Here is a 15,020-nt window from a genome sequence, read left to right as displayed (position 1 = left end):
AGGGACATTGTTTGAAGCCAGGAGTTCAAGAACAGCCTGGGCAACAAAGCAAGACCCCATCTCTACCAAAAACAAATTGAAAAAAATTAGCCGGGAATCGTGGCATGTGCCTGCAGTCCCAGCTACTCAGGAGGCTGAAGCAGGAGTTTTGCTTGGGCCCAGGAATGCTAGGCTGCAGTGAGCTGTTCTAATCAACGTGGAATTGATTTTGTGTATAGTGTGAGATAGGGGTCAACATATGTATTGTTTTCTACATGACTATCCATGCAACCCAGAACCATGTATTGAAAATTGTTTCCCCTATTTCACTGCAGCATGAACTTTGTCATAAATCAGGTAATGGATTTATCTATATTTCTAGCAATATCACACTGCCTTAATTGATTTAGCTTTATAATAGGACTTGATATCTGGTAGCGTAAATCTTCCAACTTTGTTCTTCAATATTGCCCTCAGTATTCTTGGCCTTTTGCCTTTCTATATGAATTTAGAATCAGCTTGTTAATTTACACACACACACAAACCTGCTAGGTTTTGATTGGGACTGTGCTGAATCTACAAACTAATTTGGCAGAATTGACGTCTTCATAAAAGTAAATTTTCCAATCCACTAACATGTTACATCATTCTATTTATTTAAGTCTTTTTAAAATTTTCAGCAATATTTTACTACTTTCAGTGTAGAGGTCTTTTATTGCCCCATATATTTGTAGCTCCGTATATTTGTAGCTTACAATGGTATTTTTAAGACATCTGGTGCCATTCTAGTTTCCCATCCTTTATATTATCTCTCTCTCTCTCTTTCTCTGAAAACTTTTAGGATTCTCTTGTAGCCTCAGTGCTTTAAAAGTTCATAATACTTTAAGGTAATTTACTTAGTCACTGTCCTGCAATGATGGGTCCTGCAGTGATGGGTGCTTTAAACTTGAAAACTCATATCATTTGGTTCTGATAACATTTTTTTCTTTATTTTTCTCTCCTCCCTTTAAAACTATTTCTTCCCCTTCATTTCTTTGTGCTCCTGATGTCATCTGCATTCCTTGTTGTTTTGATGCTACTTTTCATATTGGAGGCTTTCCTCAAATACCTGGTGACCCTTGGCTATCTTGGCTCTTCATATTAAGAAAGAGACACTAAAAATATGACTAGAAGTTCTCTATGTATATTGCTATTTACCTGTCGGTGGCCTTCACTGGGGTTAATCTGGTAGTGAAATGCTTTTGTTTCAGGGAACTTAAAAATGTCAGTATCAGTAGGTTTATTTTCTGGGGTTATTAAATCTCCAGAAGAGAATCTTCTAGTCTTTTGGCTTAGTAGTATAAACAGGCTGCTGGCCATATGGGAGCTAGGTGGAGAAGGAGGACGGATGCAATCTCTCTGTCAATATTCAGACTTAAGCCTGCAGGTTGAGAACTGATTCCCATCTTTCACCTTGTATGTTGTTACTAAGTCCAGAATTCCTCCAGCTCAAATAATCCTCCACCAAATCTTCCTGCCTTCTGTGAGGGTGGGGAAGGAGTAGTGATGTAGTTACACAGAGTGGAAGTAGAATGTTGGGGATCTCTCTGCTCCTTGTATACATTTTCAAACAAACCCTCCTGTTTTTCAACCTCATGCTAACTCCCAATGTCTGCAGTACCTGGTGCCTCTAACTCCTGGGTTTTTCCATGGTTCTTTGCAGTACATCATCTTGATTCTCATTAATATCCTTTCTCTGGAAAATTAGTTTTTACCATTTTCCATGCTGCAAAATCATTTCTTACTTCTCTATCCACTTTCTGACATCTTATATTGCGACTTGGGTTTAGCAATGTATCCTACCATGTTTCACTAAATCTAAGATGTCCTTGATTAAAAGCTACACTGTTGTTTTATGTACCATTAAAAATGACAAAACAGTACCAATTTGACAGTGACAATTGCAAGATGTCTGACTTCAAAGAGGTTAAAACACAAAGTACACATCTTAGAATTGATAGTAGTTTAGGCCGGATCCGGTGGCTCATGCCTGTAATCCCAGCACTTTGGGAGGCCAAGGCAGGCAGATCACCTCAGGTCAGGAGTTTGAGACCAGCCTGACCAACACAGAGAAACCCCGTCTCTACTAAAAATACAAAATTAGCCAGGCATGGTGGCCCATGCCTGTAATCCCAGCTACTCCAGAGGCTAAGTTAGAAGAATCACTTGAACCCGGGAAGCAGAGGTTGCGGTGAGCCGAGATCGAGCCATTCCACTCCAGCAGCCTGGGCAACAACAGCAAAAAAAAAAAAAAAGAACTGATAGTAGTTTAATTGAAGAAAGAAGCTCAACATATATTTTTTTAAAGGGATTGGGCCTCTCCACTGTTGGCCAGGCTGGAGAGTAGTGGCATGGTCTTGGCTCACTGAGGCTTCAATTTCCTGGGCTCAAGCGATCATCCTGCCTCAGCCTCCTGAGTAGCTAGGACTAGGGGTATACACCACCATGCCCAGCTAATTTTTAAAATTTCTTGTAGAGACAGGGTCTTGCTATGTTGTCCAAGCTGGTTTCAAACTCTTGCCTCCCCCGAGTGATTCTACTGTCTTGGCTTCCCAAAGTGCTGGGAGTACAGGCATGAGCCACTGCACCTGGCCCAGATCTTTTTTCTTTTTCTTTCTTTCTTTTTTTACAAAGATGTGAAAGTAAATCAGTGGAGGAAGTATGGTCTTTTCAACAAATGACAGAGGAACAATAGGCAAAAATATGTACCTCGACCTAAACCTTGTACTTTGTAAAAATTAACTCAAATTCCGCTGGGCGTGGTGGCTCACACCTGTAATCCCAACACTTTGGGAAACCAAGGCAGGCAGATCACCTGAGCTCAGGAATGCGAGACTAGCCTGGCCAACATGGTGAAACCCCATCTCTACTAAAAATACAAAAATTAGCCAGGCGTGGTGGCAGGCACTTGTAATCCCAGCTACTCAGGAGGTGGAGACAGGAAAATTGCTTGGGAGGCGGAGGTTGCAGTGAGCAGAGATCGTGCCACTGCACTCCAGCCTGGGTGACAGAAGTGATACTCCATCTCAAAAAAAAGAAAAAAAAACTCAAATTGGATTATGAATCTAAACGTAAAATGTGAAACTATAAATCTTTTAGAAGAGAGCATAGGATAAAATTGTGACCTAGGCTTGGGTGAACAATACTTAGTCACAAAAATCATGATCCATAAAGAAAAAAATGGATGCTGTTTTTTTATCAAAATTTAAAACTTCTTTTCAATAAAACATTAAAAGGATGAAAAAACAAGTCAAATTATTTTCTTGACTAGGAGAAAATATTTTATGAAGCATGTACCTAGAATATATAAGGGCTTCTCTAAACCTATCAGTTAGAAAGCAAATAATCCAATTAGAAAATGGGCAATGGGGCCGGGCATGGTGGCTCATGCCTGTAATCCCACTACTTTGGGAGGCCAAGGCAGGAGGATTGCTTGAGGCTAGGAGTTCAAAAAATTTTAAAAATTAGCTGGGTGTGGTGGCATGTGTCTGCAGTCCCAGCTAGTCAGGAGGCTGAGGTAGGAGGATTGCTTGAATCTGGGAGATTGAGCCTCCAGTGAGCCATGTTTATGCCAGGGCTCTTTGGCCTGGGCAACAGAATGAGACCTCAATCTCAAAATAAATAAAACAATTTTTGGACTTTTTTTTTAACCAATAAAATATAGAGTAGTAGGATCTTTATTTGGGATATGTTAATTTTTGTAAACATTCAAAATGTACAAATGAGTACACAGTGCAAATTGCGTCTCCAGTTCTCTCTCTGTAGGCAACCACTTTTGCCAGTTTGTTGGACATCTTGGGTCTCATTCCACAGTTTTCTATGGGCTGCAATGTTTGTTACTAATACTGTTACTGTACTATAGGGTACTTTTTGTAAAGTCATTCATCACAGACAGGATGATAACCAGGGCCACGAGGGGGCACCTCCTTTTTGGTACCCTATGATGGGTGTGATATGATCAGATTAATGATCTCCTTTTCTTTTCCTTTTTTTTTTTTTGAGATGGAGTTTTGCTCTTATTGCCCAGGCTAGAGTGCAATGGCACAATCTTGGCTTACTGCAACCTCTGCCTCCCTGGTTCAAGCGATTCTCCTGCCTCAGCCTCCAGAGTAGCTGGGATTACAGGTGCCCACCACCAAGCCTGGCTATTTTTTTGTATTTTTAGTAGAGATGGGCTTTCACCGTGTTGGCCAGGTTGGTCTTGAACTCTTGACCTCAGGTGATCCACCCGCCTTGGCCTCCCAAAGTGCTGGGATTACTGGCGTGAGCCACTGTGCCTGTCTTTTACTTTTTTAAAAAATTGAGACAGGGTCTTGCTCTGTCACCCAGGCTAGAGTTCACTGGTGCAATCATAGCTCACTGCGGCCTGAAACTCCTGGGCTCAAGTGATTCTTCCACCTCAGCCTCCCAAGTAGCTGGGACTACAGGCATGTGCCATCATAACCAGCTAGTTTTTTTTTATTTTTAGTAGAGATGAGGTCTCTTTTTGTTACCCAGGCCAGTCCAGAACTCCTGGCCTCAAGAGATCCTCAGCCTCACAAACTGCTGGAATTACAGGTGTGATATGATTTGGCTCTGTGTTCCCTAGGAAATCTGATCTTGAATTGTAATCCCCACATGTCAAGGGAGGGACTTTGTAGAAGGTGATTGGATCATGGGGGCGGTTTCCCCCATACTGTTCTTGTGATAGTGAGGGAGTTCTCACAAGATCTGATGGTTTTAAAAGTGGCAGTTTCCCCTGCACTCTCTCTGTCTCTCCTACCACCTTGTGAAGATGTGCCTGCTTCCCCTTTGCCTCCCACCATGATTGTAAGTTTCCTGGGACCTCCCCAGTCATGTGGAACTCTGAGTCAATTAAACCTCTTTTGTTTTTAAATTACCCAGTCTCAGGTAGTATCTATAGCAGTGTGAAATGGACTAATACAAGGTGTGAACCACTACGGCCAGCCTAGACTTCCTTTTCAATATTAATGTACATAAAAGGAAGGTACATTTGATTATTTAGTATGGATTCAGCTGAAACAATCTTCTGTGGTACGGGAGACACATACACACACACACGCAGGCAGGCACACCCAGAGTAAAGAACTGAATATTTGTGTCCCACCAAAATGTGTATGCTGAAATCTCAACTACCAATGCAATGGCAGTAGGAGGTAGGGCCTTTGGGAGGTAGGTTATGAAAGTAGAGTCCTCATGATAGGATAAGTGCCTCTTATAAAAGGGACCCCAGAGCACTAGCTAGCTCTCTTTCCATCGAGTGAGCATACGAGAGGTTGGCAATCTGCAGTCCAGAAGACAGCCCTCACCAGACTCAAACCTGCTGGCACCCTGATCTCAGACTTCCAGCCTCCAGAACTGTAAGAAATAAATTTCTGTTTACAAGCTACCCAATCTATGGTACTTTGTTACAGCAGCCAGAACTGACTAAGACACACACACATACACACACACACACGTGTACACACACGTTATGCATGAGTCTCAGAGTTTACTAGCTAATTACTGCTCTGAGATTGAACTTTCAGAAGAGTGTCTTACCAAATGTGCTTTTTTATGATTACACTTAAAAATAAAATTGTAATATATGAGTGTTACGAAGTATTCAAGCAACACAAATAAAGTAGGAGATGGCATAGGCTCTCTGTTGTTTCTTTAAAGTGAGGCTCTTACCTCACTGCTGCTGATGCTTTGCAAGATGATGTTTTGATTTTTGGTAACTGTCATCATATCAGTTGGAGAAGAGTTTGTATCATGACAAATGTCAAGCAATGACTCAGCATGTCTTTCTATCAAAAGAAACATAATAGTATGTTTTGATAAGATTCATCTCCAGCAATTTCAAAGGAAGATCTAGCTCTATGTTCTAAAATCAGCTCCATTTTGTCAAAGATTTTCCTGAAATAGTGGTCTGGGATCCTGATGAAGCTTCAGGCACTAATTTTCACAGGAAGAGATGTGAAGACAAGAGTCCACAGAGTGGATGGCTTACTATTTTTTTTTAAGGCTTTGATGGTAACTGCTATTACATAGGGACAAAAAAATCAAACAGGTACTTTGAGATTTTGAGCAAGTGAAGTATTTTTTAGAGAGTTAGGGTGAATCAATCAACCGATCTGATCTGAGCACCCACCAAATTGTAAGCCGTATGAGAAATTAAAACTTAACAAGAGTCAGATTTTAGTTCAACTTAAATCCAGTCACCTCATACTTAATGTCTACATCGTCATTGCAAAACCCTCTGTAGGGTGCTGTGACATGAGTAAGAACTTTTTAATCATTAAAGCCATCAGCAGTTCAAGGTTAGGGAACCCTCTTCTCCAGAGCTGTGCAGAGGAAGGACATCCGTCTTCCATGTTTCCTGAGGATGACCCATCATTACGGACTTCTACTGGTGGACGATTAGGAGATGCTTCTTGGCCTCTTCCAACTAAACCCTGAAAAACTGCCATGTATTTTTCAGGGTACTGAAGACTTAGTGCCTGCTCAATCGATACTGGATTTTCTTTCTCTGAATCTGCGCACTGCCCTGAAGCCCCTGAAGTTATTTCTTGGGGATTGAGGATAATTTCTGCACAATTTGGCTAACAATTGAAATCAGAGCAATACAGGGCCTTATAGACCATCCTATAATTTAAAAAATTTAGATCGCTCAAGCTTTCTTCTTTAGTTTGTAGAAGAGAGTGAATCATGAAGTTAAATTGATAGCGATCAACAGTTATCACTTCAGATGTTTGGGATTAATGGTTTGTGGTAGGCAAAGTTGTTAAGTGAAACCCTAATGATGAGCTGGAAATCACATTTGCTTTACAGTTGCCCAGGACAAAGACACTCAGTTCCTCTGAGCACACTTCCTATCTAGTGATTAAAGCCTCATTAAACGGACAGAGTTCATAACACCAAACAGCAGACTCCCAGTTTGTACCCTAGGGACATTTCTCTCCTATGCATCCCCTCCTGCTATCCTGGCTTCTTCAAATAAGCATTGGCTTCTTTCAACAAAAACTCCCCCTCTTTCAGTGCTCCTCCATTTATCTTGTAGTGGAAACAAAATTGAACAAGTGATCTATACCCAGACCTTCCATTTCTTCATCATATTTTCCTTCTTTATTCTCTGCACTTTATCTTCTGCCTACATCCTGCCATTGAAACGTCTCACATCCTTACCACATCTGCTTTGTAATCTCTTTTCCAATTTAACATTGTTTCCCGCTCCTTTCTTCTGGCAACTCTCTTCTGATTCTCCTCCTCCTCCTCCTCTCACTTTCTGAGTCCTGATGTCCCCACCACTTCTCTCTATCTATGGGTGCACCTCCTCGGCTCAGCCCTCTGCAATTTTCTCACTCTCATCAGTCCCTCAACGACCTCACCCACCGTCATGTCCTCACAATCTCCTCTCTGTAGAGAACTCCCAAACTAACTTTTCAACAGGTCCTTTCCCACAAGCCCAGTCCTACAGAAACTTGCTACTTGAAAGTTCCAATGTGCTCCCATTTTGTTGGTTGTATTTCCATCTTCTGCACTTTCCAGGCCTTAAAATTTAGTCATCTTTGACTCAAGTTTCTCAGCTTTTATCTCTGTGTCTCCACTGTCAACATCACATCTCGCAGTTCTGTAAATTTTTCTTCCACAATGTCTCCTAGACCCACCACTCCGAGCATCTCTCAGGCTCACTCTCATGCCCCACCCAAGGACTCATTCCCTAGTTCTTACCACCACACATATGGGCACATCTATAATTTCTTAATAGAGATCCCTGCCTTTTCTCTCAGATGTAGCCAACACGATAGGAATAGGTTAATATTCCTAAAACATGGCTTTCATTATTCTCTGGCTTAAAATTCTTTAGTGTCTGTTTTATTGAAAAAAAAAAAAGTGATGTCCTTCAGCCTGACATCTAAGGCTCTCCCCTCCATGGACCCAGTTTCTTTATGTATCTGACCTTTTGTTTCTCTTTTCCCTGACATGAACTTTCAGTTCTAGTTTCTTGTTTGCCCCTGGGATAAGCCATGCTCACTCCCAGCAAGGGGCCTCTGCTCCACAAAATCAAATTGCATCCTTTTTTCAAAGGTCAGATCAAGTCTCACCTCTTTCATGAAACCTTCTTAGGTATAGCTTTGTCCTCTGCCCTCGAAGCTTCAAACAGAAAGTGAATCAAACAATAAAGTCGGGCAGCTTTCACAAAGTCACACGCTGCTCAGTGGCACACTTTTCATTATACTTCTTGCTGTGGCTGTTTCTTTGTCTTTGCTTGGACTCTTTTCCCACCTATATCAAACCTTCCCACAGTTATCCAGCCTTCAAGAACCACTGTAAGTCCCTCTCCCCCTTTCAGGTTTACAGCAAGCTCTTTCTCTCTGTCTTATGTGATGTGCCCCTGACCATGCTGTATATTTTCAAAAGTTTAAACCTTGCATTAGACTTCTTTGCATCCCCCAGAGCACCTAGTCATGGGCCTTGTACAGAGTCACTGCTCCATAAATAGCCGTGGACTTGATTTCTTTAAATGGATCCATCAAACACATGTAGAAAAAGAAACAGTTCTAACAGGAATTTTTGGGTTGGGAAATTATGCATGTGGAGTGAAAGTATTTACCTGGTTTTGGCATAGAACTCATTAAAATGTCCAAAAGATGCTGTTTCTTTGAACTCTCTATTTGTGACACATAATGTATCGCTGATTTTCCACTAAAATCACAAAGTTTAGGATCTCTAGGAAGAACAGAATCAACATTAAAGTTTATTTAGTTGAATCTGTTGAAAAAAGAAAACTAATATGAGAGGGAAAACATTTACATCAAATAAATAAAAAGTAATCTTATGTAGTTTGGGGATGATAATAATGATTTCAAAATGTATGAATAGAGGATGACAATTTTACAAGGTTTTAAATAAAAGGAATTTGCTGTGTATCTTTATTCCCATCCCCATTCTAAAAACATTCTAAGATTTGCAGAGAATTCCCAACTTTGGACAAAAATTTTTATAATTCTTTAAGGGTGCATAAAATCAAGCAAAGATAAAAACATCTTTTGTTTTTTTATTTTTAAATTTTTTCAATGAGTCATAAGGATTAAAACATTTTGATAAACGATTGTCTTATCATTCCAAATAGCTCACTTGATTTTTTTTCTTTTCAATAATTAAGCTAACTGCTGACTTTTTTGATATTTCTTTTTTCTAATGCTAACAGCTAGCTCTTTTATGATTCAAAATGGTGGAATGGCATAGAATCTTCTCTTTAAAATTAAGCTGATGCTTTTATTTCATGGTCTCTTGGATGAGTGGAGCAATCTTGTCATAAAAACAAAGTGCCTCTCCACATGGCCTTTTCTTTCTTTCTTTCTTTTTTTTTTTTTTTTTGAGGCGGAGTCTCGCTCTGTCACTCAGGCTGAAGTGCAGTGGCCCTATCTTGGCTCACTGCAAGCTCTGCCTCCCGGGTTCACGCCATTCTCCCGCCTCAGCCTCCTGAGTAGCTGGGACTACAGGGGCCTGCCACCACGCTTGGCTAATTTTTTTTTTTTTTCGTATTTTTAGTAGAGACGGGGTTTCACCGTGTTAGCCAGGATGGTCTCGATCTCCTGACCTCGTGGTATGCCCGCCTCGACCTCCCAAAGTGCTGGGATTACAGGCGTGAGCCACTGTGCCCGGCCCCCACATGGCCTTTTCATTCTTCTTTACCTGGCTTTGTGGTTGGTAAGCCCAACTGGCTGATCTTAGGACCATTTACAACAGCACAAGTCTCTTCTTATCCTCTCTATGTTGTACTGAACCCTTGCATTAGATATCAGCTCAGAGAAATCCAAAGTTAAATGATGAGAATCCCATTAATAGATTATAGTGAGGGAAACAATGATGAAACTTGTTTTACTTATCCTATTCTAGGACAAGGAGCAAGTTGATCATGGTCTCTATCCTAAAACATTTGAATTTGAATCTCTTCATTGCTACGGGACAGGGTAATGTGTCATGAGCCACGGTAATATTCTCTTATGGACTTTTCTTCATCAAAGATTGTAATTCAAAAGAAATAGCATAGGACTGAGAATTGGGGTTGCCACTACCTTGATATATGGCTTTAAGCAAGCCACTTATCATATTTGCAGAGAATTCCCAACTTTGGACAAAAATTTTTATAATTATTGGTGCATAAAATTAAGTAAAGGTAAACTCATTGGGACCTCTCCTCATCTGCCTAGATTAGGGTGTCTCCAAGTGGCATACCTTGATTTCCAGTATTCTGGACCCCAATCCAGACCTACTGAACATCTCTGGGATGATGTCCAGGAATCTCCACTTTTATCAATTAGCCAAACTATTTCTCAATAGTAGTCTGAAGTAGCTTCAAAATTCCCTTTTCATTCCATTATACTAACTGATCCTTTTACAGTATCTTGTATTCTTGACTATAATTTTGTTCTTGAAGCTCCCTCCTCCTTTTTTTTTTTTTCAAAACAAAATTCATATGAAATACTGAGAAAGAGTTCAGGCCATCTGTTCTTATTTGATGACAAGATAACTAAGTAACAGCTTTAGGAAACTGCAATTGTAACATGAGAGATTGCTTATTAACACTCTTATTTTTTAAAAAAAGTTCATTGTTTTTCTCTCCCCTCCTAAAAGAGCATTTGACATATAGTAATTTTAAGATAACTTGAAAACACTATTATAAATTGCTTTTCAGACATTCACAGTGTTTTCTGAAATAATTAGTAATATCTTGGGGGTAGAGAGCTGGATACTCAAGAATTATTTGACATTCCCAGTAACTACCAAAACAAATCATTTCAAGAAATGATACAAAGAGCTGGATATCATAAGAATAATAGGTAGCAAATTTTAGAAACTGCACATCACTTTGCAATTGTGAAGTCACTTTTATGATGATGCATGTGCATTTGGTATATATAGTAGAAAACAGCCTGTAATCTCCACACTTTGGGAGGCCAAGATGGGAGAGTAGCTTGAGGGCCGGAGTTGGAGAGTTGCTTGAGGGCAGGAGTTTGAGACCAGCATGGCCAATATAGTGAGACTCCATCTCTACAAAAAATTAAAAATTAGCCGAGCATAGTGGTATGTGCCTGTAGTCCCAGCTACTTGAGAGGCTGAGGCAGGAGGATCCATTAAGCCCAGGAGTTTGAGGTCGCGGTGAGCTATGATTGCACCACTGCACTCCAGCCTGGGCAACTGAGCAGGATCCTGTATAAAAAAGAGGAAAGAAAGAAAGAAAGAAAGAAAGAAAGAAAGAAAGAAAGAAAGAAGCAAGGAAGGAAGCAAGGAAGGAAGGAGAGAGAAAAGAAAGAAAGAGAGAAAAGAAAGAAAGAGAAAGAAAGAAAGAGAAAAGAAAGAAAGAAAAGGAAGGGGAGGGAGGGAGGGAAAGGGTAAAAAAGAAGATTTGTGTCTCAGTTTACATGTGATTTCTGTAAATAACAATGGAATAGACACCCTTCAGCTGGGCTGACTAACTGCTCATACTCACGCATGATGCCTTAGGAGCTGGGACAGAACTTCCACAGGTTTGTACACTGTTAACATGTCAAGACTCTCAAACAGGTCCACATCTCTCACAGCCAGCATCAGAGGAGTCAAGCCATGTTGGTTTGGGAAATTTATGTCCAGGAACTCTTCGGATGCCTTTAAAAACATGCAGCTTTATTTCTGTTGTGTTTTCACTGCATAGTTCTTTATGCTAATCTTTGCATTTTCATTGCTTGGCCAACTTTTCATTATAACTTCAATATGTTCTTTCTCAGTGTCTGTCTTGAAAGGGAACTGATGAGGTGAAAGAACACAAGCCAGAAAGACAGATCTGGGTTTCAATCTCAGCTCCTTAAGGTGGTTATTTAACTTTCCTGACAGATTGTATCAGGGACACCCTGTTAAAAGGTGATCAGATCACCCTGATACATTGAGGGTATCCAGTTAAATCATGTTTAATTTTCATTTGGGATGTATTTACACAAAAAATTATTGGTTGTTTATCTGAAATTTAAATTTAACTGGGTGTCCTCTATTTTTATTTGCAAAGTCTGGCAACCATACTTGCTAAACTTCAGAGCCCTCAGCTGTAAGGTGGAATAGTAGTGTCTTCCTTGTAGGGTTATGTTGCTGATTGGAGCTAGAATGTAAAAAGCACTTAGCAGAGTGTCTGACACACAGTAGGTGCTCAGTAAACATTCATTGAATGAATAAATCATTTATAATAATATAGCAGCTCAGCCGGGCATGGTGGCTCACACCTGTAATCCCAGCACTTTAGAAGGCTGAGGCATGTGGATTTCTTGAGCCCAGGAGTTTGAGACCAGCCTGGGCAACATGGCGAAACCCCATCTCTACTAAAAATACAAAAAATTAGCCAGGCATGGTGGCATGCACCTGTAGTCCTGGTGACACAGGAGGCTGAGATGGGAGGATCACCTGAGCCTGGGAAGGTCGAGGCTGCAGTGAGCTGTGATCAAGCCACTGCACTCCAGACTTGGCAACATAGTGAGACTCTGTCTCAAAAAAAAAAACAAAAAAAATTTAAACAAACAGTGAACTTACCTGTATTTATATAGTCAAATGGAGGGAGGTATATGGATGTAATGTGATGCCTTAACGAAAGTAAAACTAAATTTGGATAATTCAAAACTGAAAAGCTACTGCAGGCCAAAACACTTAAATTGTTCATTTTATAGACCAAGGAAATGCACTAATTTCCATCTCTATTTCACTTTATGCCATGTAAGTATACTCAGTGTCTCTACCTCAGCTTCTCTAGGGACAAACTAGAGATAATGGTATTACTTAAGCAGGGTACTGTGGGAATTAATTAGTTAATTTTTTTTAGTCGCTAAGAAGAAATCACCTCTTGTAGCAATGTTTATTATTAGTTAGAACCAATATGAAAATTTTCAACTGAGAATAGTCTTGCAATAGCATATCAATTCAGCATCTGTTGATCAAGGTATAGATCCAGTTACAGGTACCAGTTTCTTAAAACTTGGTTCCTAATGTTTAGGGGTTAAAAATGTTATAAAAGCAGACATTGGGCCGGGTGCAGTGGCTCACGCCTATAATCCCAGCACTTTGGGAGGCCGGGGTGGGCGGATCACAAGGTCAGGAGATCGAGACCAACCTGGCTAACACGGTGAAACCCCGTCTCTACTGAAAATACAAAAATAAAATTAGCCAGGCGTGGTGGCGGGCGCCTGTAGTCCCAGCTACTCCAGAGGCTGAGGTGGGAGAATGGCGTGAACCCGGGAGGTGGAGCTTGCAGTGAGCCGAGATCGCGCCACTGCACTCCAGCCTGGGCGACAGAGCAAGACTCCATCAAAAAACAAACAAACAAACAAACAAAAAAACATTAGATTACAATTACAACTGCTGAAAATACCATTAAGTAAAATACGTTGTCTTTCAAAAAAATTTCTAAGCCTCAGTTCGTGATGTCTGGCAATTTTAGACTATCATTTAGTCCAACAAAAGAATTTGAAGTATTGTTTGGTTTTGTTATGTCTCTCTTTGAACTGTACCTGACTGGAATATCTTTTACTTTTTTCTTTATCTGTTTGTGTCTTTACCATAAGGGATTAGAGGAAACTGTTTCCTAGCAGCAATTGATTTTCTTTCAATTGGAAGGTCACATGTTCTGACAGTCTCTTTGAAGGTAAATGCCAAGAGTAGGCAATTGCCAGTTACCAATAATTAATGTCCTTGGTTATGCATATGATTTTGCAAGTTGCTTTGGGAAAAAGTATCTGTAAGTAGAAAATCTAAACACAAAGATCAATACCCTGAGAAGACAGCCCTTTAAAAACGTAACCTCTGAACTCCTTTCATGACAACTAAATATTATGCAAGGCATAGGCTCTCAGATTCCCTTTTCAGGATAAAGATAATAACAGCAACTGGTCCAAAGGGATCTAAACAGCAATTGTACAAATGGAAATAATGCCAAGGGAACTCCTCTGAGCAAGTTGATACTGGTCCTCTGGAGGCTTCCTGGGAGCAAATCATTTCCCAGGGGTGTTGCGTGACTTCTAGCATCCAGCTCGAGGAAGGTGGAAATCGACTGCTCCTGTGTTCTTGTATTATCTTGTTTTCCACCCCAGTGTCCTGTTTGATCCCCTTTCTTTTTTATATATTCTGTCTGAAACTTCCTAGGATTACATTTGAAAAGAACTTATTTTTCTTTAAAAGGAGTCATATGTAGTCTGTGCCCTTTTCACCATCCACTCACCCACCCAAAGACAGAAACAAATATTAACTAACCAGTAAATGTTGAACTTGCTCAAGATCACCTTGCCATGAACTTTGTAGAAGCTGCATTTGGGGAGCCTGGATTCTACTGACTGCCAAGAGTTGTCTTTGGATATTGCAGTTAGCTACATGAATTGCAGTTCGATTGCTGTAATTGCAAAGGGTGATATCTACTCCCTTTTCCAGAAGAAATCCAACAACCTGCAAAACAACACAGTCTTAGTTAAATATTTTTACGTACCAACAGTGTCTTCAGAGCTGGGTGGAAAACTGACTTAGGCATGGCTCTGATTCATCAGGATGTGGGTAACTGCTATTTGCCCTTTTTAATTTGGCAAACAAAAATCTCCGTGACATGCATAATTTTTGGATACTCTTTTTTGTAGGGACTAGAGCTCTATGAGTATTGTATGTTAAATCCACACAAAACATTGAAGTTTTATAACTGTCTATCATCGAGAATACAAAACCAAAGGGATCAGGCATGGTTGTGTGTGCCTATAATCCCAGCTACTGGGAGGTTGAGGCAGGAGGATCACTTGAGCCCAGAAGTTCAAGGCCATCGTGCACTATAATCCTACTGTGAATTGCCACTTCACGCTAACCTGGGCAACATAGTAAGATCCTGTCTCTAAAAAATACAAAAACAAAGATGATTCAGGCTTATATATTCTTGAATGTCACAAATATTTCTGCAAGTGTTTCTAGAAAGAGAGTAAACTCTATTCAATACGGTGAGGGGACAGACTGCCCAGTTGCAT

The 15,020-nt window shown here is 40.3% G+C and overlaps 1 protein-coding gene across 4 annotated transcripts in view; it reads right to left on the bottom strand.

Annotated features, from left to right (window-relative positions):
* The window catches only part of MAP3K19 (mitogen-activated protein kinase kinase kinase 19), a 74,996-nt gene that overhangs the window by 43,763 nt on the left and 16,213 nt on the right, over positions 1 to 15,020 (bottom strand). For 2 of the 4 annotated variants that reach the window (XM_032145578.2, XM_058434371.1), the window contains exons 3-5: positions 14,272 to 14,460; positions 8,615 to 8,730; positions 5,692 to 5,807 (exon numbers count right to left, since the gene is read on the bottom strand). In XM_032145578.2, the coding sequence (XP_032001469.1) occupies positions 5,692 to 5,807; positions 8,615 to 8,636 (138 nt within the window). In that variant the 5' untranslated portion in view covers positions 8,637 to 8,730; positions 14,272 to 14,460. Of the gene's footprint in view, positions 1 to 5,691; positions 5,808 to 7,439; positions 7,513 to 8,614; positions 8,731 to 14,271; positions 14,461 to 15,020 lie in introns of those variants that run through there. The other 2 variants (XM_032145579.2, XM_032145580.1) reach the window with 2 other exon arrangements.

Source organism: Hylobates moloch, unplaced genomic scaffold (genome assembly GCF_009828535.3).
Source record: "Hylobates moloch isolate HMO894 unplaced genomic scaffold, HMol_V3 SCAFFOLD_24, whole genome shotgun sequence".
Taxonomy (NCBI): domain Eukaryota; kingdom Metazoa; phylum Chordata; class Mammalia; order Primates; family Hylobatidae; genus Hylobates; species Hylobates moloch.
This window is presented reverse-complemented; position numbering and strand designations above follow the sequence as displayed.